Source organism: Diospyros lotus, chromosome 3 (assembly GCF_014633365.1).
Source record: "Diospyros lotus cultivar Yz01 chromosome 3, ASM1463336v1, whole genome shotgun sequence".
Taxonomy (NCBI): domain Eukaryota; kingdom Viridiplantae; phylum Streptophyta; class Magnoliopsida; order Ericales; family Ebenaceae; genus Diospyros; species Diospyros lotus.
The window spans coordinates 27,445,572-27,473,183 of record NC_068340.1 but is presented as its reverse complement, the minus strand read 5'-3'; the positions used below and the strand labels follow the sequence as shown (position 1 = coordinate 27,473,183).

At 36.5% G+C, this 27,612-nt stretch overlaps 2 protein-coding genes across 4 annotated transcripts; one reads left to right on the top strand and one right to left on the bottom strand.

The window, feature by feature from the left end:
- Positions 1 to 4: 4 nt before the first annotated feature.
- LOC127797391 (alkaline/neutral invertase E, chloroplastic-like) lies at positions 5 to 22,541 on the top strand. Of its 2 annotated transcripts, XM_052330249.1 has the most exons (7): positions 9 to 334; positions 755 to 1,491; positions 9,765 to 9,930; positions 10,000 to 10,211; positions 19,394 to 19,887; positions 19,987 to 20,035; positions 21,928 to 22,541. In XM_052330249.1, exons 2-7 carry the CDS (start codon positions 811 to 813, stop codon positions 22,252 to 22,254), a joined length of 1,929 nt encoding a protein of 642 aa, XP_052186209.1. In that variant the 5' UTR covers positions 9 to 334; positions 755 to 810; the 3' UTR covers positions 22,255 to 22,541. The 2 variants fall into 2 exon arrangements, with proteins under 2 accessions (XP_052186210.1, XP_052186209.1); XM_052330250.1 differs by lacking the exon at positions 21,928 to 22,541 and having other exon boundaries at positions 5 to 334; positions 19,394 to 19,902; positions 19,987 to 20,013.
- A 109-nt stretch (positions 22,542 to 22,650) lies between these two features.
- LOC127797392 (uncharacterized) lies at positions 22,651 to 26,109 on the bottom strand. Of its 2 annotated transcripts, XM_052330252.1 has the most exons (5): positions 25,555 to 26,098; positions 25,331 to 25,466; positions 25,033 to 25,100; positions 24,874 to 24,960; positions 22,651 to 22,799 (listed from the first exon to the last, which is right to left on the bottom strand). In XM_052330252.1, exons 1-5 carry the CDS (start codon positions 25,930 to 25,932, stop codon positions 22,719 to 22,721), a joined length of 750 nt encoding a protein of 249 aa, XP_052186212.1. In that variant the 5' UTR covers positions 25,933 to 26,098; the 3' UTR covers positions 22,651 to 22,718. The 2 variants fall into 2 exon arrangements, with proteins under 2 accessions (XP_052186212.1, XP_052186211.1); XM_052330251.1 differs by having other exon boundaries at positions 24,874 to 25,100; positions 25,555 to 26,109.
- Positions 26,110 to 27,612: the final 1,503 nt, after the last annotated feature.

The window sequence follows — 27,612 nt, the reverse complement described above, 5'->3', positions numbered from 1 at the left end:
CTCTCTTAGCGTTTGCTTCGTCGGAACTTGGAAGCATCTGAGATTCCCGGCCATACCCACCGCCCATCGCCCATCGCCTTAACCCCCGACGCCGTCATTACTCTCTCTCGCTGGTTCACGAGAAGAACACGCCCACTTAGGTTAACAATTTCTCTTTTCCTTTAATCTCGTTGGTTTCAGCCTCAACTCCTCTTCCAAATCCAGGAAAAATTGTTTTCTTATTCCGGTCTACTAAGCGCCCGTTTGGTTCCCGAGATTTCGCGGCCGGAAGTATTAATCTGGCTATCTGATAGTTTTTGCTTGGTGGAAAATTGAAATTAGTCTTGAATCACAGGTAGCCACTTGTCTCTCTCTCTCTCTACTGTAGTGTAGCGTGCTGCGTGCTTTTGCGAGAAATGATGTGGTTTTGGATTGTTCCGATTCATCTGCATGTTAACAGGCACGAATACGCTTATGTGTTCAAACCTTTATCAGTTTGACCTGTTTCGTTGTGTGATTGTCGGTGTTTCTGAGAAGAATTTAGAGTGTTTTGTTGTTTTTATGTTTATTTGTATCACTTCACACGGTCAGATTTGGAGATCTTTTAACATTCTAACTGGAACGTCATGATTTTTAATTTAACGTTGAACAATTCATCTATAAAATTGAACAACACCGTTTCTATTATACTATGCCGTGTGAAATGATCCCTTAATTAGGAAGCTTTAATGTTTGTAATATGCATATTTCTTTATTTTCTATGGGAATGGTACAGGTGCAGTGAATTAAACCGAGGGGACACTCTTTATATGTATTGAGCTGAAGCTGATCATGGGCACTAAAGAAGCAGTTGTGCAAGTTCTGTCAATGGCCATGCCTCGTTTGTTGTATTCTGGTCCATGTTTTCACAAGGCAAACTCGTTACTTTCTTTCAAGTACCCCATACATAGTAGAAGAAGAGATTCCGAGCTAATGCAGAGGGTGAACTATTCAAGAACATTAAGTTGCAAGAGAATTTACCCTCTTCATGCTGCAAATAGTGTTTTCCATGGAAAGGCTCTAAATGATTGTTTGGAGTCTACGAGTTGCAAATGTGAACAGGTTGGAAGTGAGAGTGCAGTAACAGCAGATGATAGACAAGGAACTCGGATTAATGGCACTCCTAATAATTGGAGCAGTCAAAAGGTTGAGGGGGCTAAACAGTTGGAAAATGAAAATGAGGGCCTTCCACCTGTCCGTAGACTAGAGACCATGACAACAATTAATGATGCACCGAACATTGTGAGTTTAGAGTCCATTGAGGATGAAGCATGGAATCTACTAAGAGAATCGATTGTCTATTATTGTGGCAACCCAATTGGGACTATTGCTGCTAATGATCCTACAAGCTCCAGCATTTTGAACTACGACCAAGTCTTTATCCGTGACTTCATACCGTCTGGTATTGCCTTCCTATTAAAAGGAGAGTATGATATTGTACGAAATTTCATCCTTTACACCCTTCAGTTGCAGGTACTGTAATCTCTCTTGCCAAATTGTCTATTCTTTTAGGGCTTGTGTGATCAAGTTTTGTATTGATCAATGTTCCTCTGATGGTTGAAAATCCAACATTATGGCAAAAAAAGCTTTATATTTTTTTTCAATCATTAATTCCCATGAGTTTAACTGCTTCTTTTCCATTCTTATTTTCTTATTTGCATCTGTTGGGAACAAATCAATAAGACCTTAAGGTTTATGTTTGATACTTTTCAATCACAAGCTCACGATGGACAAAACTGGAAGCATAAACATACACACATGAACAGAAACGAAAAAGGAGACGAAAACGAAAAGAGGCAAAAGATTTACCGTGGTTCACCTCAAAAGAGGCTATGTCCACGTTGAGCTCGAAAGAGGAGAGCTCACTGCACTATGAGATGAATCTGAGATTACACCCACATGAAAACCTCACACATTCTCTATACAAACAATGGTTCGAGAACACAAAAATGCCCAATAATCACACAATACAAATTAAAGGCAGAAATCTATCGAACCATATATCTTAACAAAGCTATACAAACATTTACAGAGAATGAACAGAGAAGCAAACCAGAAACCCTAGCCCGAAGACGAAGTCTCTCCCTCTTCTCGATCTTTTCCTTTTTCCTTTGCTTTTGATTCTTTCATCTTAATCGTCTGACCGGTTCACATCCCGAGGGGTGGGATTAAAAGAGATGATCAATAGCTAGGATCAGGCCTCATAAAGTATGGATGAAGGGCTGAGATCCAATCGTGCAAGCACGATGATTATTCCAACAGAAATGGCAGACGAACAAGGAGAAAGATCGGGCAGGAGAAGAAAGGCAAACGGGCGCCATCAGAGAGCCGCTGATGGTTGCCACGTGCTACCATCCAGCAGTTGCTAGTTGGCAGGCTGCGGTTGCAGCACGTGGCCCTCCAATCAGCTTAATCCAATGATGTCGTTTGATGCTTCATAGCTAACAATCTCCACCTTGAAGCAACAAACCACAGGTGAATCTGGAATTCTCACAAGTGCAGCATGCTTCAATTCTCACCTTCATAGCTCTGGCTGATTTGATCAATCAATACCCACATGCAACAGGTCCAAGCAATGCTTGCACTTAGTTGCAGTTAGCAACTTTGTACCCATGTCTGCTGGGTTGTTTTCTTTAGGCACTTTTAGTATAGAAATAGTGCCATTAGCTCTACTAAATCTCTAACATAATGATACCTGACATCCACGTGCTTTGTGCGTTCATGGTAGACAGGATTTTTGGTCAAGTGAATCGCACTTTGACTGTCTGAATACATCACAGCCTTGCTCTGAAGTAGGTGGGTTTCTTGAAGAATACCTTGAAGCCAAATAGCCTCTTTAACTGCATCAGTCACTACTACATACTCAGCCTCAGTGGAAGACAGAGCAACCAGAGGCTGCAGCTGTGATTTCCAACTAATGCAATTTCCACCCAAAGTGAAAAACAGAGCAGTAGTGGACTTTCGGGTGTCTCTTTCACCTGCGAAGTCAGAATCTACATACCCACAAGATCAAGAGTATTAAATATCTTCTATAAATTAATCCAACATTAACAGAGCCATGTAAATATCTTAATAAATATTTTAGAGCATCCCAATGTGGTTTGCCTGGATTTGACATGAATCTGCTAAGAGATGAGATAGCATAGGCTAGATCAGGCCTTGTACTTATCATGGCATACATAATAGTTCCAATTGCATTAGCATATAGAACATTTTCCATTTTGATAATTTCAGAGTTGGACGTTGGGCATTGAGATTTGGTTAAGACAAAATGACCAGCTAAAGGAACACTCACTAGCTTGCAATTATGCATGCCAAACCTTTTTATAGCTTTCCTTAAATAGTCATTTTGATGAACCTTTAAATTAAAATTTTCTCTATCCCTTTCTATTGTCATTCCTAAAATTTTCTTAACTGCCCCTAAGTCTTTAATATCAAAATTTGTGTTTAGCATTTGTTTTAATTCATTTATCTTAGACTTAGACTTACTAATTAACAGGATATTGTCCACATATAACAATAGATAAGACAGGGACATTGGAAAGGATAAAATAGAAACAATTATCATATTGACTCCTAACAAATCCAATCCCTAGGACAAAATTATCAAACTTTTTATACCATTGTCTTGAGGATTGTTTTAAGCCATACAAAGATTTTTTCAATAGACAAACATGTTCAGGCTTATCTGAGTCAATATATCCAGTAGGTTGAGCCATATAAATTTTCTCTTCTAAATCTCCATGCAAGAATGCTGTTTTGACATCCAATTGTTCTAATTCAAGGTCAAATTGGACAACAACAAAAAGCATCATGCGAATGGTTTTAAATTTAACTACAGGGGAGAATATTTCAGTGTAGTCTATGCCCTCCCTCTGAGTAAACCCCTTTGCCACTAGTCTTGCCTTATACCTAATTGGGTTAGTGGAAGATATTCCTTCTTTTAATTTGTACAACCATTTACACTGGATTAATTTCTGTTTCTGTGGTTTAGGGACCAATTCCCAGGTACCATTAACCTTGAGAGAGGACATTTCCTCATCCATGGCTTGCTGCCATATTACACATTCTTTGGAGCTGACAGCCTCCTCATACGATGATGGCTCATTACTCCTAAGTTCTAGCCCTGCTACTAGAGCAGAATACACTAGGTCTGAATAGGCATACCTTCTTGGGGGTCTAAAAACCCTCCTACTCCTATCACGAGTTAGCTGATAGTCACTGAGATCTTGGTGTGAGCTATGATGCTCCACCTCAATCTCAGGTTCATCTTTTTGTTCCTCTTGATCATCATCATGATTAGAGGTTAGATTTTCATTTGAAACTAGAACACCTCCTAGGTCAGGCTCTATTTGAGCAGCTGTCAAGTTGTTATTACCTGCAGCTTGCTCCACCTCGATTTGAGACCCACATAGGATAGCAAAATCATTTGGTCTTTTAGGAATGTTGGTTTCTTTTGTGTTTCCAATTTTACAAGGGAAAATGGCTTCATTAAATATGACATCTCTACTGATAATGATTTTAATCCCATCAGATTGTCTTTCCCATAGTCTAAAGCCTTTGGCCCCATCTTGGTAACCAACAAACACACTTAGTAGACCTAGGTTCTAATTTACCTTCAGGCTTGTGAGCATAAGCTTCACAACCAAACACTCTAAGGTAGTTTAGATTTAATTTTCTATCGGTCCATTTTTCTTCAGGGCATTTGAAGTTTAGGGCAGTTGAGGGACTTTTATTTACTAAATGGGCAGCAGTAGACAGAGCCTCTCCCCAAAAGGACTTAGGCATATTAGAGGTGAATAAGAGGCATCTCGCCTTTTCAAGAAGAGTTCGGTTCATTCTCTCAGCTACCCTATTTTGTTGGGGTGTATACCTCATAGTCCTATGCCTAAGTATTCCTTGAGTATTGCAAAATTCATCAAACTCTTTGTTACAAAATTCCAGACCATTGTCTGTTCTTAAGATTTTAATCTTTCTATCTATTTGATTTTCAACTATGTTCTTCCAAGTTTTAAACTTCTCAAGAGTTTGGTCTTTAGATTTTAATAGAAAAACCCAAACCTTCCTAGTGAAGTCATTTACAATAGATAGAAAATACTTATTACCACCGTGGATAGGGACCTGAGAAAGCCCCCACAAGTTTGCACGAACATATTCTAGGCATACCTTCGCCAGGTGAGTTCCTTTATAGAAACCCAGTCTGTGTTGCTTGCCTAGAACACATGGCTCACAAAAGTCGAGGGACTCAGCAGGCACTGAACCAAGGTAACCTTGGTTAGACAGAGCCTTAAGACCTTTCAGGCTCATATGGCCAAGTCTCAGGTGCCATAGTTCTGTCTTATCAGTCTTGACTATGTATGCAGAATTAACATTAACAAAGGGAAAATAACAACCATCCAAAACATACAATCCATTTTTCTTAGCACCAGATAATATTAGTTCATCTCCTTTAAACACATGCATGGATCCATTTTCAGCTTTATAGGAGAACCCTAGCTCATCTAATGTGCCAAGAGATATCAAGTTTCTTTCAAACCAGGAACATATCTTACATCAGTTAAGGTTGTAGTTTTGTTGTCATGCAATTTGAGAGATATATTTCCTATACCTTTAACACCACAGGATTGGTTGTTGCCCATGTACACAATTCCAGACTCTTTGTTATTAAAATTTTGAAACCAGTCAATGTTAGGACACATATGAAAAGAACAACCCGAATCCATAATCCATTCATTATTAATAGAAAAATCTAAAACTGTAAGTACTTCAGCTAAGCAATTTGAATTATTAGCATTAGCATTTGTATTTCCCCCTTGCTTTTGTTTTCTAATAACATCATAACAATATTTTTTAATGTGCCCCTCTTTTCTACAGTGATAGCATTTCCACTTTTGCTTACCCTTCTTGTCTTTCTTTTTACCTTTTTGCCCTGTCCCATTAGTGTGATCATTGTTACTAGTAGAATGTTTTTTCTCATTCTTACTCTTTACAAACAAATTATTTCCAGATTTCTTAGATGTTCCTAGTTCCAGTTCTCTAGCCTTAATACCCGAGATAACAAGGTCCAGACTAGGTACAATGCCAGTATATCTCAATGCATGTTTAACAATATCATAGTTATCAGGCAATGAATTTAACAGAATTATAGCTTCACTTGTGTCACTTAAAGCTTGATCAGTACCTCTAAGTAATAATGCAAGTTTAGTAAATTCGTCTATGTTATCATCCATTGACTTAGATGTATTCATTTTAAAATTAAACAGCATGCCTTTCAAGTAAACTAGATTAGGTGCAGTCATGACAGAAAATAATAAATCTAATTTATTCCAAAGTTCTAAGGGAGTGGACATACCATCTACCTTCTGGACTACAGTGTCACCCAAATGGAGAAAGATCAGATTGTAGGCTTCTTCTCTGATCTCCTCGGTTCTCACAAGTTGGTCTGGAGACCATTTGCGATCTTTTGCTTCAAGTGCTATCAGCACTTTATGATGAGAGAGTAAAACTCTCATCTTCTTTTTCCAGCTTCCGAAATCTCATTTGCCATCAAATATGCCGATTTCAAATCGGGTAGACATCGTCTTCGCTTTGCTCGAAGGTAACCTAGGGAGCTCTAGACACTGACTGAGACCAACACAGCAAACCTCTCGCTGACAAGGACTCTCAGTAAAACCAAACCCCTTACTGATGACAACCCTAGATTTGAAAAACGAACCGATTGAAACTTACAAAGAACCCTAAGAGCCGATCAGAACACGGTTCTGATACCACTGTTGGGAACAAATCAATAAGACCTTAAGGTTTATGTCTGATATTTTTCAATCACAAGCTCACGATGGACAAAACTGGAAGCATAAACATACACATAAACAACAACAAAAAAGGAGACGAAAACGAAAAGAGGCAAAAGATTTACCGTGGTTCACCTCAAAAGAGGCTACGTCTACGTTGAGCTCGAGCGAGGAGAGCTCATTGCACTATGAGATGAATTCGAGATTACACCCACATGAAAACCTCACACACTCTCTGTACAAACGATGGTTCGAGAACACAAAAATGCCCAATAATCAAACAATGCAGATTAAAGGCAGAAACCTATCGAACTATATATCTTAACAAAACTATACAAACATTTACAGAGAATGAACAGAGAAGCAAACTAGAAACCCTAGCTCGAAAACGAAGTTTCTCCCTCTTCTCGATCTTTTCCTTTTTCCTTTGCTTTTGATTCTTTCGTCTTAATCGTCTGACCGGTTCACATCCCGAGGGGTGGGATTAAAAGAGATGATCAATGGCTAGGATCAGGCCTCATAAAGTATGGATGAAGGGCTGAGATCTAATCGTGCAAGCACGATGATTATTTCAACAAAATTGGCAGACGGACAAGGAGAAAGATCGGGTAGGAGAAGAAAGGCAAATGGGCGCCATCAGAGAGCCGTTGATGGTTGCCACGTGCTGCCATCCAGCAGCTGCCAATTGGCAGGCTACGGTTGCAGCACGTGGCCCTCCAATCAGCTTAATCCAACGATGTCGTTTGATGTTTCATAGCCAACAGCATCCTTGAGCTCAAAACTGAACCTTGAAGAAAGTCCATTGAAATTGAAGATTTGTGATTCTCTACCACAATTTTTCCATTTATTAACTAGGCAATGCAGCAAGGGGAATAGGGGCCTGGCACAAGGTTATATTAACTAACCAGAGATGTTGACCTACAAGGTTATTGACTCTTTGGTCCTAAATGAAGTCAATATTCATAACTGATATCCTTCTGTCAACCACTTTTTGATCTTCTACCCACCCTTTTGCTTGCTTTAGTTAATATAGAGGTATTTTTTGTTTGTTTGCCTGAGACGCATTAATATAGAGGTGTTCTAGCCACCCTTTTAATGTACCCATATGCCTTTAGGATGTTTGAATAAAAAGTTGGTCAACAGTTTTAGGACAATTCTAATTCCATTGGTTGGTGGAAAGAGCTTCAAACTGTTGATGGTCTTATGTGTTATTGGAGATGGAAGGAAGGGAAATGCGATGTCTATGTGGAATTGAGGTTAAAGTACCGTGGCTAGTATTATTGTATATAAAACAAGACTCTCTGGAACGTGCAGACTGAAATAGCAAAAAGTATGGCAAGAATTATTCAAAGTGGAAAGATCTTTTAGTATATGAGTACAGACCTTTTAGTTTTACTCCCTTTTTACCCTTCTAGGCTTTCGAGTTCAATGTCAATTGCCAATCCAATATTATCTTTTTAGAACTATAATTGTGAAGGTAGCTCATATGGAGGGCAGAGGCTTCGCCTCATTTAATAGATATTTGAATCCTTTTGTTTTACTTTTTATTTTTCTTATTTATTAGATATTGGGGAGTTAAGTTCTAGATGACAACAACAACAACACTCACAAGCCCTAATTCCACTGTGTGGGGTAAGTTCTAGATGACAAATCATGTTAAATATAAAAGAGGAAAAGGGATGCTTCCTTTGACACATGACATTTATTCAAAAAGAAAAGATATATTCTACACAAATAAATTTTTTGTAATGACCCAAAATCATACAAGGGTTTTGAGCACGTGGCTCATGGTTCTTTGTCATGCATTCCACATTGGATAAGGAAGAGGAGATCTTGGACCATATAAAGGAAGAATTTGTTAATTTCTTAACATAATTATGCAAAATCATATTGAATGCTAGGGTTTTCAAGTGTACAGGCCATGGTTCTTTGTCATGGGTTTCATGTTGGACAAGAAATAGGCCATACAAGGGGCATAGGCATTGCTGCTTACAATTTAAGCTTTTAAATTGAATGACAACTATCCAACTTTGACAATGTGGCATCAAAGGAAACCAATTCCTATCTGATTTCATGCCAAGCTGTTGCAGGGGGAGAAGGCAGGGTGTTAAAGTAGATTTGGGTAGGAGAGAATGTCATGAATCTTATATTGAACAACAAAGGAGAGATCTTGAACCATATAAGGCGATAGGTAGTACCATCTAACAACTTAAGCTTTTGAGTTGGATGACAAGCACTTGGCCTGTCACACGTTACCTTGTCAAGCTGTACCAACCCTCATAGGTTGCTTAACTCAGCTACTTGATTTTCTGATGGAGGGAGACTTTGCATGTATAATTATGATTCATCCATTTTCCTTTATCAAAGGGTTATTGAGGAATACCTGTAATGGCCCTGATAACATTTTCACTTTTGAATTTTAATCTGTGTCACTTAAGGCTTTTCTATTGCTTATCTTAACTCATTTGGTTAAAAATTCAGTGGCCCATTGCTTCCTTTTCAGACTCCACACAGGCCTCCACTCCATGTTTGCCTGCATGTACATATTACAACGGCATCAGCATACTTCTGTCTTTCTTTCTTATTTTGGAACTTGTGTGTGTGTGTGTGTGTGTTTTTTTTTTTTTTTCTTGGGGGGGGGGGGGGGGGGGGGGGAACCTAGAGACTGAATGATGAGTTATGAACTCAAACATGACCATGTGTGAACGGGGAACTCCACATAAACAATTTCCTTTTTTGTTATTTCATAATCAGATTAGCCTTTCTAGTATATTAAGTATGCAAGTTGCTTTTAAATAATAATGCTGAGATCTTTCAAGAGTTTATTAGTAGATAGATTTCTTCCCTACATATGAAATAATAAGGGCAACTACGCTCTTTCAAATATTTACTTGGAAGTTGAAACTTCTTAGCTTGAATAATGTACTCATATTTATTCATTGCATGTGTTAACAGAGCTGGGAGAAAACAATGGACTGCTATAGTCCTGGTCAAGGTTTAATGCCTGCCAGTTTCAAGGTGCGCACTGTCCCTCTTGATGTTGATGACTCTGCTACTGAAGATGTTCTGGATCCAGACTTTGGTGAGGCAGCAATTGGTCGTGTTGCACCAGTTGATTCTGGTAAGTTAATAATGGAATTCAAGTTCATATTTAAATAAAAATCCTGGAAACTTATAACTTGAGTTCCAGGTTTATGGTGGATTATCTTGTTACGTGCGTATGGAAAATGCTCTGGAGACCTTTCAGTTCAAGAGAGGATTGATGTGCAAACTGGAATTAAAATGATATTGAAGCTATGTCTTGCTGATGGTTTTGATATGTTTCCAACATTGTTAGTGACTGATGGTTCTTGCATGATTGATCGCCGTATGGGAATTCATGGCCATCCTTTGGAAATTCAGGTAAGTATTTACCTTTTCCGGTTAATTAGTCTCTCATAATGTGTTGATATTACTGGTTGGGAAAATTAATGAAATGTAGGAATAAGAGAAGCCTTTTTAAATAGTGATTACTTGCTATTCAAGAGTCATGCAGTTGTTATGATCAAACAACAACAACAACAATAACAACAACATATCCAGCCTTTATCCCACTATGTGGGGTCGGCTACATGAATTCTAGACTTTCATGTATTTCTATCTTTTGTTATGATCAAACATTGAAGTAAAAGATTTGTCTTTGCATCATCATATGTGTGTTTTCAATTGCATGTTCACTTGCTTATGATTTTGTCAGGGCTTTTGTTTCCCACCACTAATTCATGCAACTCCAACATCACAGATTATATAACTTTTCTTCTAGCTGCATTTGATTTGGTTCTTCATCATTATTTGGGTAGTTCTCTTAATATTTGTAGTTGTAAAAGTATTACTCATCACAGTTGGTCTCTGGCTCTGATGAAGGAAAGTTCTGTTAGGTTGTCAACGATTAATGTAAATCATTGGATCTTTTTATCATGGATTCTAGACAAAACAAGCATGAAAATGCATGTGAAAAGAAAGCTTTATATTAGTTAAAAAAACTATTAAATGTGATCCTTAAATCAAAGAGAATGCCTCGAAATGGAGGAATGGTACTAATTTATAAGAACAAAAAAGATGTTCAAGTTGTGGTTGCGGAAATTACAGAGAGATCAAGCTGTAAGGTACACTATGAAACATTGGGAAAGTGGATTTATGCCTAATAGGTCAAAAATTGGTTAAGAACAGAAGCCAAGGTATCTTGGAAATCAATTTGGTTTTATGTCTAATAGGTCAAAAATTGAAGCTATATACTTGTCTACACTCCTGATAGAAAGGCCTAGTGATAAATAAAAATATGTGCATATGGTGTTTATAGATTTAGAAAAAGCCTATTTCAAAGTCCTTAGAGATGTCTTATGAAGAGCTATAGAGAAGAAAGTCCAAGTTATTTGTACAGGTTATTAGAGATATGCATCATGGAATGGAAATGTGTGTTAGAAACTTGTGAATGAGATATTAAGGCTTTCCAGTTACAATAGGTTGCATCAAGAATTTGCATTCAACTCGTCTCTCTTTGTTCTAGTGATAGATGAACTTACTAAGCACATCTAATACAAGGTGTCTTAGCATATGTTATTTATAGATGATATTGTCTTAGTAGATGAAAGGGAAAGCCTTGGTAGCAAGAATAAATTTGCTCCTTTGCGATTGAAGATCATAGGTTCAAGTTATGAAAACAGTATCCTTGCATCGCAAGGGCAAGGGTAAGGGTAAGGTTGCACATGGAACAACTCTCCCTTGACCCTCATAAAGTGGGTCACCTCATGTAATGGGTACACTTCTTATTGTCTTAGTGGATGAGTCAAAAAGGTGTAAATCCTAACTTTGAGGTATGGAGGATACCTTAAAATCCAAAGACTTTAAGTTGAGTAGAGTAACAATCAAAACATTAAAGTGTTAAGAAGTATGAAAGAAGTTGTAGTGAGACCTGAAGATCAAGTCTAGGGATGTAAATGGGTTCACCAATTAACCCCATTTACATAGTTGTTTCAATAAATGTTCAAATAAGCCCTATGCCTAATCCCCCAATTATGAATTTTCATACTTGTTTTAATTGGGGTTAATTGAGGATGCATTTACATCCCTATCAAATCATTCCAAAAAAAGATTAGCTTAGAATGAGAGGATAATTAAGAATATTACTCAGAGATTTAAGATGGGATAGTTAAGATGAAGAAGTTCTTTCAGAATTTTAGGTGGTTGTAAAATCTCTTTAAAGCTAACGAAAGGTTTTATTATATGGCTATCAAACTTGCTTTGTGTGGCATGGAATGTTTGGTAGTAAAACCCCAACATGTGCAAAATACGAGCATAACTGAGATGGAAATGTTACATAAGATGTGGGGCAAGACAAAATTAGAAATAATGCTATTTGTAATAAGATCGAAGTGGCTTCTATTTGAGATAAGATCATGAGATGCGATTGAGATGGATTGTTATATGGGAAGCAAACTGATAGATGCTTTTGTAAGAAGAGTGGATAGATTGCAATTAAATTTGTAGCAAAAGATGTAGATGAAGACCAACAAAACAACAACAACAACATATCCAGCCTTCATCTTACTATGTGGGGTCGGCTACATGAATTCTAGACTTCCATGTATTTCTATCTTTTGTCATATCTTCATTGAAATCCACACACTTCATATCAAACTTTAATGTCTCCCCCACTTAGTGGGATTAAGACTTGGTGTATTGTTGTTTTTGTAATTGTTCAAATCTCGATCTAGACCAAAATATTGAACCAGACTAGATCAAAAAACCCGGTCAAGTTTGGGACCGAAGTATCAGTCCGGTCTTCGGTCCAAACATTTTGAAAAAATGGGTCCCAGTGCAGCCCAGTCTCGGTTTTTGGACCAAAGACCAATTTGATTAAATACCCATAACCGGTAACTTTCAACCCTCATGGCTTCACCCATCTGTTCAGTCTTATCTTTCTTTGATTTTGGAAATTGGCATCGCAGTGATGAAGCCACCATCCACCAATCACCGTGATTTCCATATGAACTTTGGATTCTTGATTCAAATGAGGAAACATTTTGCAGTTGTTCCTGCTCCAAATGATTAAAGATAATTGACTACACATACTGCTGATTTTTGTTTGTAAGCCACAAAAGATACACACACATATACACATATTTCTTAAATTTCTTTTTGTATTTGCTTGTACCTTGGCTGCAACACTTGAATACATGTTTTGAATCTGATCTACTTGGAATTAGAACCGAAAAAAATAACTTAAGATTGCAGCCAATGTGTTTATTTATGGATATTGTTAATGAATGCATACTAATATGGCGATGCTCAGCTCCTGTTTCAAGAATTAACTAACACAATAATTTGTAGTGAAATGATGACGTTTATGAAAGTAGCCAAGTCTGAGTCACTGCGTGAGTAAACACTAGTACACTAAATTGTGTTTGTGATCAAAGTAGTTGTAATATACTGTTGAAACCCACTGATAACCAAGAAATACAAGTCAAAAGAGTGACGTCATCAAACATTTTATATGGACTTTATTTTTCTTTCTGTATTATTTAATACTTTTTGTAGTTATATAGGGACCCCCCCCCCCCCCCCCCCCCCCCCCCCCCCCCCCCCCCCCCCCCCCCCCCGCTCCTACGGGTTGTGTAACAAGCCTTGAATCTTAAACCGAGACTTAAAGTTCTTGAAGCCAAAAAGTCCTTCCATATTTACATAACTGAAATAACTGAAAATAAGGCATCCTAAACTGAGTCCACCAACATCCCCTATGCCAAGTCCATGCTTAGCCCTGCTAATCTTGCTCATCTGAATAATATGTTAGGTAGATTGGTAAGCTTAAAACCCAGTGAAGGTTACCCTGCATAATAAATCAAATGTTCAAAATAGAGATTTCATACATATACAATAAAAACAGATTTCAATTCATAATATTTACCAAAATTCCCCATGCAACAAGTATCACCAAATAAAATCACATCATACCACATGGTGTAGCTAAAATTTTCCACATTGTATAACTCACTAAGAAATCAAGGGAACCATAATATTCTATAATCAATTCAAACCCCAATGAATATCTCAATAGGCAATATAACCCTAGATCCAATCAATGAACAAGGGGACCCGGTAATTTCTTGTGATCTATCCCCAAGTACAGGTGGAGCTTAATCAGAATATATAAGACGATCTCATCTCATTGAGAAACTAAAATTCTCATAGCACTATATAAATAGTTGAATTTTAGTTGCCAGACTAACCCTTGGACTTCTCCAATGGTTTCACAATAGTTTATAACAAAATGCTAACATCATCAATAACCTTTTCAAAACAATTTGATAAATCCCCATTCTCAATTTGTTTTTAAATCAACAGTTCAAGAATATATATCAAGTAATGAAATTTCTGAAATCAATTGTCCAATAATATATATACACACACACACACACACACACACACACATCATTCCTACTTATCCCAATTTATCCAAGACTTAATTTCTGAAATCAAGTTTATCCTCAATTCAAACATTGAGCCCAATCAAAATCCCCCTAGAACTATGACAACCCCTTATTTCAATCTCTATTTAGAATCTGAACTTAATTCCAATTTCTTTGGAACTTTAAATTATCTTAATCTACAATAGTTTCAGAAATCCTATTTCCTGTTGGATTTTGTTTTTCCTCCTACTTGCTCTTACTAAAAATTCAAGGGTTGTATTTTTTGTTTAAAATTCATATACAACAACAATATATCCAGCCTTTATCTCTCTATGTGGGGTCGTCTACATGAATTCTAGATTTTCATGTATTTCTGTCTTTCGTCATATCTTCATTTAGATCTATACACTTCATATCAAAGTTTAATGTCTCTTCCAAAGTCTTCTTGAGTCTACCTCTACCTCTTTTTTTGACTAGTTGTTCCATTTCATCAACTCTCCTCACAGGAGTGTCTCTTGGTCTCCTTCTCACATGACTAAATCATCTTAGTCTAGTCTCTCTCATCTTCTCCTCGACTGGCACTACTCCTACCTTATTATGAATAACCTCATTTCTAATTTTGTCTTTCTTGTATGGCTGCACATCCATCTTAACATCCTCATCTCCGTTATGCTCGTCTTTTGCTCATGCTGGTATTTGATTGCCCAACATTCTGAGGCATATAACAAGACTGGTCTTATAGTTGTCCTATAGAATTTTCCTTTCAATTTTAATGGGATTTTGCCATCACATAACACCCCTGATGTATTTCTCCATTTTAGCCAACTTGCCTTAATTCTGTGCATGACATCCTCGTGAATTTCTCTATCTTTTTGAATCACTGATCCTAAATATCGAAAATGGTATTTTCTTTGTAAGATTTGGTCTTCCAATTTTATTATAACATCCTCCACTCTTGCATTCTTACTAAATTTACATTCCATATATTCTGTTTTCCTTTTACTTAATTTAAATCCCTTAGATTCTAAATTGTTTCTCCACAACTCAAGCTTAGTGTTCCCTCCCTCTTTTGTTTCATCCACTAACACTATGTCATCTGCAAATAGCATACACCATGGCACCTCTGTCTGAATGTGTTTAGTGAATTCATCAATTATTAAAGCAAATAAGTATGGATTTAGTGCAAAACCTTGATGCAGTCCCATTATAATTTTAAACGATCCTGACTCTTGTGTCTGCACCATGATACATGTCCTTAAAGAGCTTGTATATAGGCTATTCGGACTCATTTCTTCTCTAAAATTCTCCATAATACTTCTCTAGGGATCCCATCATAGGTCTTTTCTAGATCTATAAACACCATATGCAGGTCCTTTTAATGATATCGATACCTTTTCATTAGGCGCCTCAGTAGGTATATAGCTTCCATTGTTGACCTACCAGACATGAAACCAAACTAATTTTTCGAGACATCTGTTTCTTTTCTGAGCCTCTACTTTATTAGTCTCTCCCAGAGTTTCATGGTATGGCCCATTAACTTAATTTCTTTGTAATTTTCATAGTTTTGAACATCTCCTTTGTTTTTGTATATAGGAACCAAAGTACTCTTTCTCCACTCATCTAACATCTTTTTTGATTTAAGGATTGCGTTAAATAATTTCGTTAGCCAGAAGATGCCTTATTCTCCTATGCATTTCCATACTTCTATTGGTATATTATCTGGTCCCACCACCTTATGATTTTTCATTTTTTTTTTAATACTTGCCTTATTTCATTTGAACTTATGCATCGATAAAATGTATAGCTCACGTTCCCTTTGGAGTTACTAAGATGTCCCGACCTAACTCTTGTGTCCCCACCATCATTGAATAATTTTGTGAAATACTTCTTCCATCTCTTTTTAATCGCTCCCTCATTCACTAATACATTTTGGTGTTCATCTTTTATGCATTTAACTTGATTTAGATCCCTTATTTTTCTCTCTCTTGCTTTAGCTAATTTATATATATCCCTTTCTTCATCTTTCGTATCAAGTCGTTTATTTAGATTCTCATATGCTTTTGAGCTTGCTTCACTAACAGCTTTTTTTCCTGCCTTTTTCGCTTTATAATTTTTTAGATTTTCTTCATTGTTGCACTGATATACAGTCTTATAGCAAGTTTTCTTATTTCTAATTTTCAATTGTACCTCTTCATTCCACCACCAAGACTCCTTAAGGTTTGAGACTCTACCATTTGTCTCTCCAAGGACTATCTTTGTCGTGCTTCTTAGGGCAGTAGCCATTTCCCTCCATATTTAGTTTGCCTGTCCTTCTCCATTCCATTCCCTTTTACCCCTTAATTTTTCTTTGAAGATTAGTTGTTTCTCCCCTTTTAAATCCCACCATCTAATTTTTGAATTTTGTTTTATGTGATTTTTTCTCTTCCAATTTCTTACTTGGACGTCAAGTATCAAAAGTCTATATTGAGTAGTCAAACACTCCCCCGGTATCACCTGACAATCCTTACAACATAACCGATCCTCTTGTCTCATGAGGAAGTAATCTATTTGGGTGCTTGATGAGACATTTTTATACGTAATTAAGTGTTCGTCCTGTTTTTTGAACCTAGTATTGGTTATGATGAGCCCATATGCCATAGCAAAATTTAGAATAAACTTACCCTCATTATTAATTTCTTCTAATCCATACTCTCCATGTACCTCTCTATAGCCGTTTTCGTCTTTACCCACGTGACCATTTAAGTCACCTCCTATAATCACTTTCTCTTCTCTTCGTATTATTTGTATGAGTCCCTCTAGGTCCTCCCAGAATTTTGCTTTTATCTCCTCACCTAACCTCGCTTGTGTCTAGGAAGAATGACTATGAATATCTTTAATACGCTTTTATCTATAATAATCTCCACTCCACTTTTTGCTTGATCATTTCCCGTGTTCCATATTTTATATCTAGTTTCTGATAAAGTTTTTGTTTTTCTCCCTACCCATCTCGTCTCTTGAAGGCACATAATATTAATCTTTCTCATAATCATCACATCTACCACTTCCATAGCTTTGTCTGTTAATGTTTCTATATTCCATGACCCAATCCTTAATTTATGATTTTGGTTTTGCCTTTGACTTTGAATTTGATTTTGTTTTTTATTTTGATTTCAGACTAATTTCTTTACCCATATCTGTCTAAGCAAATGCGGGGACCCTTGCTCATTTCTCACTACATCCGGGCGCCGATGTAGTGGTTCTAGCTCACTTGACACTACACACGGGTAGTGTAGCGCGTCGCTATGAAGAATTACGCTCTAACGGTTTTTCATAGTTTGTCTAGAGTTCATGTTTTGGATCTGACTAGGTTTTACGTTGACTGTCCACTCTTCGGTCTAAGGTTTTCTTTAAAAATCAGTCCCAATCCGTCTAGTCTAGGGTTGGGCCAGTCTGGTCCAAATCGAATGAACATCCCTATTTGTAAATGAGTAAATGACCATGAGGCTGCATTCATCTAGAATAACTGATGATTAGTCAAATTTCACCCAAATACTTGCAGATTATGCGTGTTCAACGTATATTCAGAGCTGGCCCAACAGAGTTAGGGGCCTTAGGCGAAAGGATTTGTTGAAGTCTTTGAGTATTAATTTTTTTTATAAAAAAATAAATAATACATTTTTTTATACAAATATTTTATTATTTTATTAAATAAAAAAAGAAAAAAAAAGTTAAAATTCAATCAACTACAAAATATAATAATCTCTTAATGATAATAAATTTTCGATTAAAATATAATATCTCAAAGATAAGAAAAAAAAGCCAAACAACTTACAACAATAAACAAAGAAAAACAAAACTAATTTTTCTTGAAACTTTAAGAAGGTCAGTGCGAGCAAAAAACTATACATTCATGATTCTTTTATAGAAAGAAATAAAACAAACATTAAATTGATAGCATTAAAAAGATAAAATTTACCAATAATGAACAACTTTTCATTCTATAAATATATGAGTTTTATGGGATATTGGGATTTGGGAACACCAGGTTAAAAATTGAAAAATGGTGAAGGGAAGTTAAAAAAAATTTATAATGATACATTTTTTTACACAAATATTTTATTAAATAAAAAAGAAAAAAAAGTTAAAATTCAATCAACTACAAAATATAATAATCTCTTAATGACAATAAATTTTCAACTAAAATATAATATCTCAAAGATAAGAAAAAAAAAGCCAAACAACTTACAACAATAAACAAAGAAAAACAAAACTAATTTTTCTTGAAACTCTAAGAAGGTCAGTGCGAGCAAAAAAACTATACATTTATGATTCTTTTATAGAAAAAAATAAAACAAAACATTAAACTGATAGTATTAAAAAGATAAAATTTACCAATAATGAGCAACTTTTCATTCTATAAATATGTGGGTTTTATGGGATATTGGGATTTGGGAACACCACAGCAACGGTTAAAAGTTGAAAAATGGTGAAGGGAAGTTAAAAAAAAATTATAATGTTTTGTATTTAATTTTTTTAATAAAATATTAAAAAATAAAAATATATATACATAAATATTATAAATTTTTAAAATTTAGGGCCTTGTAATTTTGGGGGCCTAATGCCATGGCATACATGGCTTAAGGGTTGGGCTGGCCGTGTGTATATCCTCCAAAGCCATCTGAATAATAGAACTTCTAGATTGTCCTTGGTCATTGAGCGGAATCTTTATGGGGACATCCTTTGTGGTGCCAAAAACATCTATTATGTGTTGCAAATGGTAAGAAAAAAAATAACATAAAAATAGCCTTGAATAGTTTACAAGCTATGTGTACTCATGGATGCACAAAGCATGGTGCTTAGTGGCCGCACTGGGAACTTACATGTGGAAAATGATAATATTTATTCCTTTAAGAAAAGAATAAAGAAAACTTGATGAACTATGTTCAGCTTTTGGTTTAAGAAAATGATGCTCATGCAGAAATTCTATTAAAAAATCCCATGTGAATGACGTATGGTGTTTCTATAATTATGAGCCATGCTGGTGGCTTTTTTTTTTTATCTAAGATATGCTCATTGATGACCGAATTCTTATTTGTAGAATTTCTATTTACATATCTTCACATATTGGTCTATTAACTGATCATAATGGCATTCCTGCAGGCATTGTACTATTCAGCTTTACTTTCTGCAAGGGAGATGCTGGCTCCTGAGGATGCATCTGCTGACCTTATTAGGGCACTTAATAACCGTCTAGTTGCATTATCGTTTCACATCAGGGAGTATTACTGGATTGACATGAGAAAACTTAATGAGATTTACCGCTACAAGACAGAGGAATATTCATATGATGCAGTCAACAAGTTCAATATCTACCCAGACCAGATTCCTCCTTGGCTTGTTGAATGGATGCCTAGTAAGGGAGGCTATTTGATTGGAAACCTGCAGCCTGCTCACATGGACTTCCGTTTCTTTTCTCTAGGAAATTTATGGTCTATTGTAAGCAGTCTTGCAACTGTGGAACAATCACATGCCATATTGGATCTTATTGAATCGAAATGGACAGACTTAGTAGCTGATATGCCATTGAAGATATGTTATCCTGCTCTTGAAGGTCAAGAGTGGAGAATTATTACAGGAAGTGATCCCAAAAATACGTAATGTGTCTTTATGTAATTGATGCTATATTCTTTCCCATTTGGCAATTTTTGCATCTGTTTCTATTTCCTACTTCTTGATTATGTTTTTGAATGCAGGCCTTGGTCTTACCACAATGCTGGTTCCTGGCCAACTTTGCTGTGGCAGGTTAGTTATGGTGTTTATCAATTTTAATGTTCATGGCTGTCACTAATTATCCTGAACCTAATTCCAGAGAATATGATAACTTAGTATCACCTGTATTCTACCTTGGAAATTTGATTTTTCTGCTATGTAAGTTGTTTTGGATGATGTGTGTGCATAAAGGTACTGCTATTGTCGGGGGAATGCCACTGCCACTTGGGGCTTCTAATCTTGTGTATATAACATATGTTGCTAAACATTTTGATTTTTTGCACTTGCTATTATGTATGTGCCCTTGGCCATCCTTGATACTGTGAGCGTTGCCGATATGCCCAATTATATTTAACCTTGTTATTCCATTTTATTTGTTGTTATGTTTAGTTATTCTGGATAGATTATGAATATCCTTGAGCTTTTATGTTTGGACTACTGCTCTTTATGTTTAATTAACCTTTTTTTTACCCAGAATTGATCTTCTCTACCTAGTACAAGAATAATTTGTCTAGATCTGAGATGAATAGTTGGATTTTTTCTTAGACACCCACTCCATTACTAACTTAGTTCCTTAAACCCTAATTAAGTTAAATTAAATTAAATTAATTAAATGATAATTACATAAAATTAAAAGTAAATTTAACCAAAGAAAAATAAAAAACAAAAAATTAAAAAAAGAAAACACCGTAGAACAGAACTTATTCTTCAGCCAAAGGTTGCTGGTGGCAGCCCTTGATGTCGCCCCCAACCGTAGGAGGGAGAGAGAGAGGCTCAGTTGCAGCATCTTCTTCATCATTACCGATGCTGTTCATCTTCTTCTTCTTTGAGGCTGGCAATGGCCAGTGATCCTTCGTCTTCTTTGCCTATTCATCATCATCATCATCTTCTTTTTCTCTCCCCCCAATCCAAATCTGGACGATGTGCAATGGGTTCCTACTGACCAACTAGAACCATCGCCAAAGGAAGAGCTGTTGGGCAACATTGTTGGAGGCAGCAATGTCGATGGCATCATAGTGGGCTGGCAACATCCAGATCAGTACATCGATCGACAGGCAATATCTTGATTAGATCCATCGATCCTGTCTCTCTCTCTCTCTCCCCCCCCCCCCTCCCTGTGGTTGCCGGCCAAGAACAAAGAAGAAGAAGAAGACAGCAGTAGCCAGCAGAGAGGTGGTGTTGGAAGGCAGCTAGCACTGCTGCTTGCTGGTTTCCCCCTTATTCCTTTTTCTTCTTTTATTTTATACTTAGAAAAAGAGATTTAAAGTGAGATTAAAGATTAATTTAATTTTTTTAATTTTAATTAACACCATGATTGCTAAAAACTAACGGAGGGGGTGTTTGAGCAAAAACTATAAATCACAAGAACCTCTAGAAGCATTTTTAAACCACAGGTTGTTTCCCTGCTAATGACCCAAATCAGGTTTGGGTGCAATTTACAGTTGAATTTTTATCCTTGGAAAAAGGGTAGCTAAGGTTGCATTTTGGTACTAAACTAATTTATTTTTATTTGATCTTTTTGGCTGTTTCTCTGAATATTTTTTCTAATTTAGTACTTGAAAGCGGAAAGCTTCATGTACACTGAAAATACATGGGTGGTTATGTATTTTCATGTATGGGGTTGTCATGCAGAGCCTACTAATTGAGGTTCCTAACTTCTGGATATCTTCACAACAATGTTTTATGCTACACCTCGAGGTTGTAAGATACCTGCTAGAGTTGACCATTGTGGAAGTGTTCTCCAGTTGGTTTTGAACATTCAAAATCTGTGATAGTGTTTGTCTTTTGGTGATTGTAGAAATCTCTCATTTACTTTCTCTGGGGAAGCAGGGATTCCGCCCCCTCTCTTCTTTTTCTTCAGAATGCAGTAGCAACTGGAAATACTTCAATTTCAACGCCATAACATTATTCTGCAATTATTTCAGCTAGCGGTGGCATGCATAAAGATGAATCGACCATGGATTGCTGAAAATGCTGTCAAGGCTGCTGAGAGGCGCATATCTAGAGACAAGTGGCCCGAGTATTATGACACCAAGGGGGGAAGATTCATCGGCAAACAGGCACGCCTCTTTCAAACCTGGTCGATTGCAGGATATCTTGTGGCAAAACTCCTCCTTGCCAACCCAGATGCAGCGAGGATTCTGGTCAGCATAGAGGATTCTGAGCTTGTAAATGCCTTCTCTTGCATGCTCAGTACCAACCCGAGGAGAAAGCGAACCCGGAAAGGATCCGATCAGAGCTACATAGTATGAAATCAATATCTCAGTCAGGAGATTCCCAACCCCATACCGGTTCTCAAGAATTACTCTCTTTGGTATATCAAATATGTATCATAACTCTCATGAGGAAAAAGAATGTAGCATTATAGAAATGTAGTTTTGTTTGTCAGTTATATCATTTGATCAAGGAGGTAGTGCACAATGATTAATGATACAAACAGGTTTGTGCCATCTTCTGTAACAATAACCACTATAGGTTTCTTGACCTTGCAGACTGGATACAGTGACAAGAAATATACATAATTATAGCTGAGTATTTAGCTGCTTATGTCTACCAATCTGGCACTAATTTCCAACTTGATTGCTTGCAATTTTGTAAACCCATTGTTTGAGACTATGAACAGAATTGGGTGACATTCTCCGAGCATTGGCAGCAACATGTATGTTCAATCCATGAACATGAGACCAAGTCTCAATCAATCAAGCTGTCCTTGAAGTTAAGAATCCTTAATGTTACTGTTTTCTGCCAAGATGCCGTCCAATAGTGATTCACAAGCATCTTCCAGTAGATCCAAAACCTGTCATGAAAAGAAATTGCTGATGATGAGAATTCTAACTATATGGGAAACGCATCAGAACTCACTTCAGAACTGGAATGTGGATCAAAACACAAATTCTGTCTTGCCATAAAAGATTATGACAAAATCTAGGAACTGAGAAATTTTATGACTAGAAAAGTTATAGCATGTTGTTGCTGGGAAAACTAGCTAAGAACAAATGTTGATTGTTGAGCAGCTAAATAAAGGGTGGGCCAAAAGTTAGTGCAGCATGGAGAATGAGACACGGAAACGAATCATTTAACAGGCAAAAGCATTAGGAGAAGTTGATTAAGATGGTTAACTCTTACCCTCTGTCAGGATCAATGACTTCCCAATCAAAAGAAAAATGAAACAAAAATCAAATAACTTGTGTACATACATTTTTATGCAATCCCTTATTTTGGTTCCCTTTCCTTCAATAATCTGAATTCCAACTAGTATCAAGAATGGAAAGATTGCACCAAAGAAGTGCCATAAGGCAAACATATAGAAGGCTTAAGTAAGGCTGATCAAAAGGCATGATATAAAGTAGCAAGAAGAGGCCAGATAGCTAAAAATTCAAAGGAGAAAACAGTAAAGTGGAATGAGAGAATATTATGTCTATCAGAAACAGCTGGAGTGAGAACTAGTCTCCAAATCCCCACTAAAAAAACACACACACACACTCACAATAATAATAATAATAATAAATAAAAAGAGAAACATCATTCTAATCCGGTTGTTCAGCAGAAGAGAACTTTCTTTTATGGTGATGAAAATCAAAGAAAGAACTTGTATTGTTACAACAGTTAAACTGGAGGTGCTTAATGGCACTGCATGATATAAACCCAGGGACAGCATTCATAAAACAATTTTATATTGGGATTTGGTCTCAAACAAGACAAATATAAGCTACTTGACAAGGACCAGAGCACTTTTGGTTTGAACCTTAGACCGACTAGAAGATCCATTTGGTGTACATTGTGTCAAAACTAGAATGTAAAAGAGTACCCACTGCTAGTCTGCTTATCTTATAACATTGCAGCCTCCACGAATTTGTTTAATTAGTCTGCTAATTTACAAACAATGCTGATTCCATGACCTACAGGATGACCCATCTCAGCCCTACCCCATCCCTCTCCTAAATGTTTCTTTTACATTATCCAGTTTGTGTATCTTTCATTCTAGAACTGTAGCACACTTAGTCAGTGCTATGTAAACACCAAGACCAGCTCCACATAGTGCAAAGCCAAATTGATACCTTTAAACTTCTTAGCACAGGAGTACAACTCTTAAGAAAATCCACTATTGCAGCATATGATGTTGTATCATGTCTAGAACCTTCAGACTTCCTTAGAAACAAGAGAAATTTTTAGAGTACTGCCTATATCCACCAATAAATGAACTTCTTTAAACCCCTTAAATGTGAGAAAACTGGTGTATCCATTTTCAAGCTCATCTCTTATATCATCACTGCTATAATGGCTTAATTATGTTATTCATTAACTGATCCAGGAAAAGGGAACCAGGGTGGTGGGTGCAAAGTTACTCCCATCTTTCCTTGCTCACACAAGAACCACCTGAAAGCTATTCCTTTGTTATTTTATATGAATTTTATTGCAAGGCTCTATAAACCTTTATACTTGATGTGAGGATCATAAAAGGATAGAAGAGGTACAAAATCACTTGACACAATGTTTTTGAGATTTTTTAATGTCCTTACGCATGTACATTGAGTAGATATATGATGTTATGTGGTTATAGCTTACTAAATAGAAACATGAAAGTGCTGCAGGATCAAGAGATGTTTAAATGAAGTATCATGGGAAAAGGAACTTTTAAAAGATTCATGAGACACAGGATACACTTTCAGCCTTTGTAGTATTTTGAGTACACAATATTTTGCAAACGCAAATTTTGGCATATCTACCTAGTAGATTAAGCTTGTTCTGTTATTGTTGTTGTCTGCAAATTTTGGCATTTACTTGATGATTACCAATGATGAAAACATGAAATTATGACAGTGAAGTATGCAAACTCTACAAACCATGGAGGATTTCAGTTTATATATTACCTTTTCAAAACCTTGTGGTCCACCATAGTAAGGATCCGGAACTTCAGTTTCATTATGCTTCTTACAGTAGGAGCACATTAGCTGAACCTGCATGACGAACACATGCATAAGATGAACATCAAAATGATACCGGGATTGTACCAATACCCTTCTACAAACCTTCTTATGTGCATCAGCGGGCAATGTCTCTCTGAATTTCCATCTCTCCAGAGCTCCAAGTATATCCTCTACATCAACAACAACAAATGCCACCCTTAAATTCAAGCAAACAACATTCACCATATCTACACATGGAGAGTACTTTCCATCCATATAAAACGTGGTAAGTATTTAGCACACATGAACGATATATAGGTAAAGTGCCATTTACTAGCTAACAGACAACCTAGAGAGTGTTGTTAATCCATTTCAGGACCAAATAAAATGAAAATCCAAAACCTCATTCCTACAACCCCACCTCTGTTTTGCTTGTCCATTGCTAGAATAAGATCAAAATCTCTAAAATCATCCGGCTTTATTGGCCTAGATATGGAAGTTATCTGGATTCCACGCCTTTTAGCACAAGCCCTCATTCTTGGGTCGGCTTCATCACCCTTCAAAGCAACAACAAATTAAAAGAAACCCAACACAAAAAATCACCATTTCTCACCACCAAATAGCAATCTTTATGTATAAATGTACCTCATGGTAACCAATGGTGCCAGCAGAATCAATCTTAAACTTGGAATCAAGACCCCTTTTCTTGACCAAGTCTGTGAAGACTCCCTCAGCAGCTGGGCTTCTGCAGATGTTGCCAAGGCACACAAAGAGGACCGAGAAGGGTTTGGTCTGTATCTCGGCCTCTGTGGCTGATGGAGCTGAAGCCATTATTGGAGCTGTTATCATAAGTCTGTGTCTTTTTCTGTGTCCTTGAGAAGAATGGTGTGGATTTTGCAGAGATGGGTATTGTTTTGGAGCTACAAGAATGAGAAATGGGGCTTTTAAAGAGCTTGGAGGAAGGTTGTGAAAGAGGGGAAAAGATGGCGTGGATTGCCATCTACTGCACGAAGACCTCATCATAAAATCAGTTGCTGTGAATTTGGAATTGGAATTGATTGCTGATATTGGGTTGGGTTTGTGATGATTTTGGTTTTGTTTTCAGATTGTGCTAGGCAGCAAGGGATTTTGTCAGTCTCTTCTCTACTCATTGTACTATTCGCCTATTACTTCTGGGATAGCTTCAGACTTTCAGTTTCAGTAGGCTCTGGTGGTTTGGGCTGGCTCACTGTAGGCCAAGCCCAAATGAGAGGTGCCACCACCAATGTGGCAGTGGACCACTATGGCTGTTCATGTTCCGCTTTTTTACTTCATCAGGGCCATGGCTACAATTTTTTGTTTTATCACAAATGAATTAGGTCTCTCTCTCTACATATATATGTATGTATGCATGTATATATGTACATATGATATATCAGGGGAAAGGTTGAGAAGAAAAGGCTAGGATTGCGACTTGATGTTCAATTTGAGAAAAACTTGTTCAAATTCATTTATTAAGATAAACGAGTCAACTTTTAAGTCTAATTCTGAATCTTAATTTGTAAATGAGCCAATCTTGAGTTCAATAAATCTTGACTCACTAGCTCGCGAGCTAAGTCGATTAGAGGATTGTTAGCAAACTCGATTAGAAATTTGTAATTAAATATAATTATATATGTATGTATAATATATTAGATATATATTTTATAAATATATTATCTAACATACATACATACATATTATTATTACATACATATCATATTATCACTTTTCCTCTCTCCTTCTTCAAGAAACCCATCTATCTCTCTCCCCGAGAAATCATTTTCCTCTCTTTTTCCTTTCCCTTTCTGTTGCTCTTCTTTTCCAATAGTCCATTTTCTTATTCTTCTTCCTTTTGTCACTGCTTCGCTTTTCGTCACCTTGTTTCTTATTGCCACCTCGCTTCTCACTATTGTATTGCCTTTTGTTGTTGATGGTCGTTGCATCCTTCATTTTTGTTGCTTGTCGTCGTTGCTGCACACCCCTCCATTTCCCAAGTGCCATCGCTGCACAACCTTATTTTCTTTTTGTAGTGGCAAACCTGAGCTTGTCTCGTCAAGCTTGGTTCATGTTAATCAAGCTCGAGCTCATGTTCGAGCTTGAGTTCAGGTATGTCGAGCCCGAGCCAAGTTTACCGAAGCTTGACTCGGTTAAGCTCGATTGCAACCTTAAAAAAAGCTAGGAATAGCAATGGATACTTTATTTTGTCGGTATTCATCAAAACTCTCTTCCTAGGGAGGGTTTAAGTGTTAAAAAAAATTCATAGAAACAATATGAATAAAATATTTAAAGTACTTATTTGGGTATGGGTAGGATCATTTACCAATACCTAATATATATACATAGATAGATACATACATTTATACAGTGTTGTACTTGAGATTTTGGGGCTCTAAATTAGAAATATAAAAATGGGCCCTTGAATCATAGTGTACATTCAAATTTTATTTTTTTATAATAAAATATTAAATAAATAAACAAATATTCATATCATATCAAAGAATAAAATAAAAAATTTCAAAATGATCAATTAAAAACTACTCTTTTTACAATTTTGAAGGCAAAAATATCAATTAAATTAACATAATCAAATTGTTCAAATATTTTTTTTTTTAATAGACAACATAGTCTATTCATTCAATTTGTCTTATCACATAATATATTTCAATGGGTCAGCTATTGCGC

What these genes read in the sequence shown, in the direction of transcription:
- LOC127797391 (XM_052330249.1), top strand. Translation starts at nt 811, where the DNA reads ATGGGCACTAAAGAAGCAGTTGTGCAAGTTCTGTCAATGGCCATGCCT. An exon ending in GCCATCCTTTGGAAATTCAG is followed by an intron (nt 10,212 to 19,393) that starts GTAAGTATTTAC and finishes GCATTCCTGCAG; the next exon opens with GCATTGTACTATTCAGCTTT. An exon ending in GGCCAACTTTGCTGTGGCAG is followed by an intron (nt 20,036 to 21,927) that starts GTTAGTTATGGT and finishes CAATTATTTCAG; the next exon opens with CTAGCGGTGGCATGCATAAA.
- LOC127797392 (XM_052330251.1), bottom strand. Translation starts at nt 25,932, where the DNA reads ATGATGAGGTCTTCGTGCAGTAGATGGCAATCCACGCCATCTTTTCCC. An exon ending in GCACCATTGGTTACCATGAG is followed by an intron (nt 25,467 to 25,554) that starts GTACATTTATAC and finishes GTTGCTTTGAAG; the next exon opens with GGTGATGAAGCCGACCCAAG. An exon ending in GACCACAAGGTTTTGAAAAG is followed by an intron (nt 22,800 to 24,873) that starts GTAATATATAAA and finishes TTTTCATGACAG; the next exon opens with GTTTTGGATCTACTGGAAGA.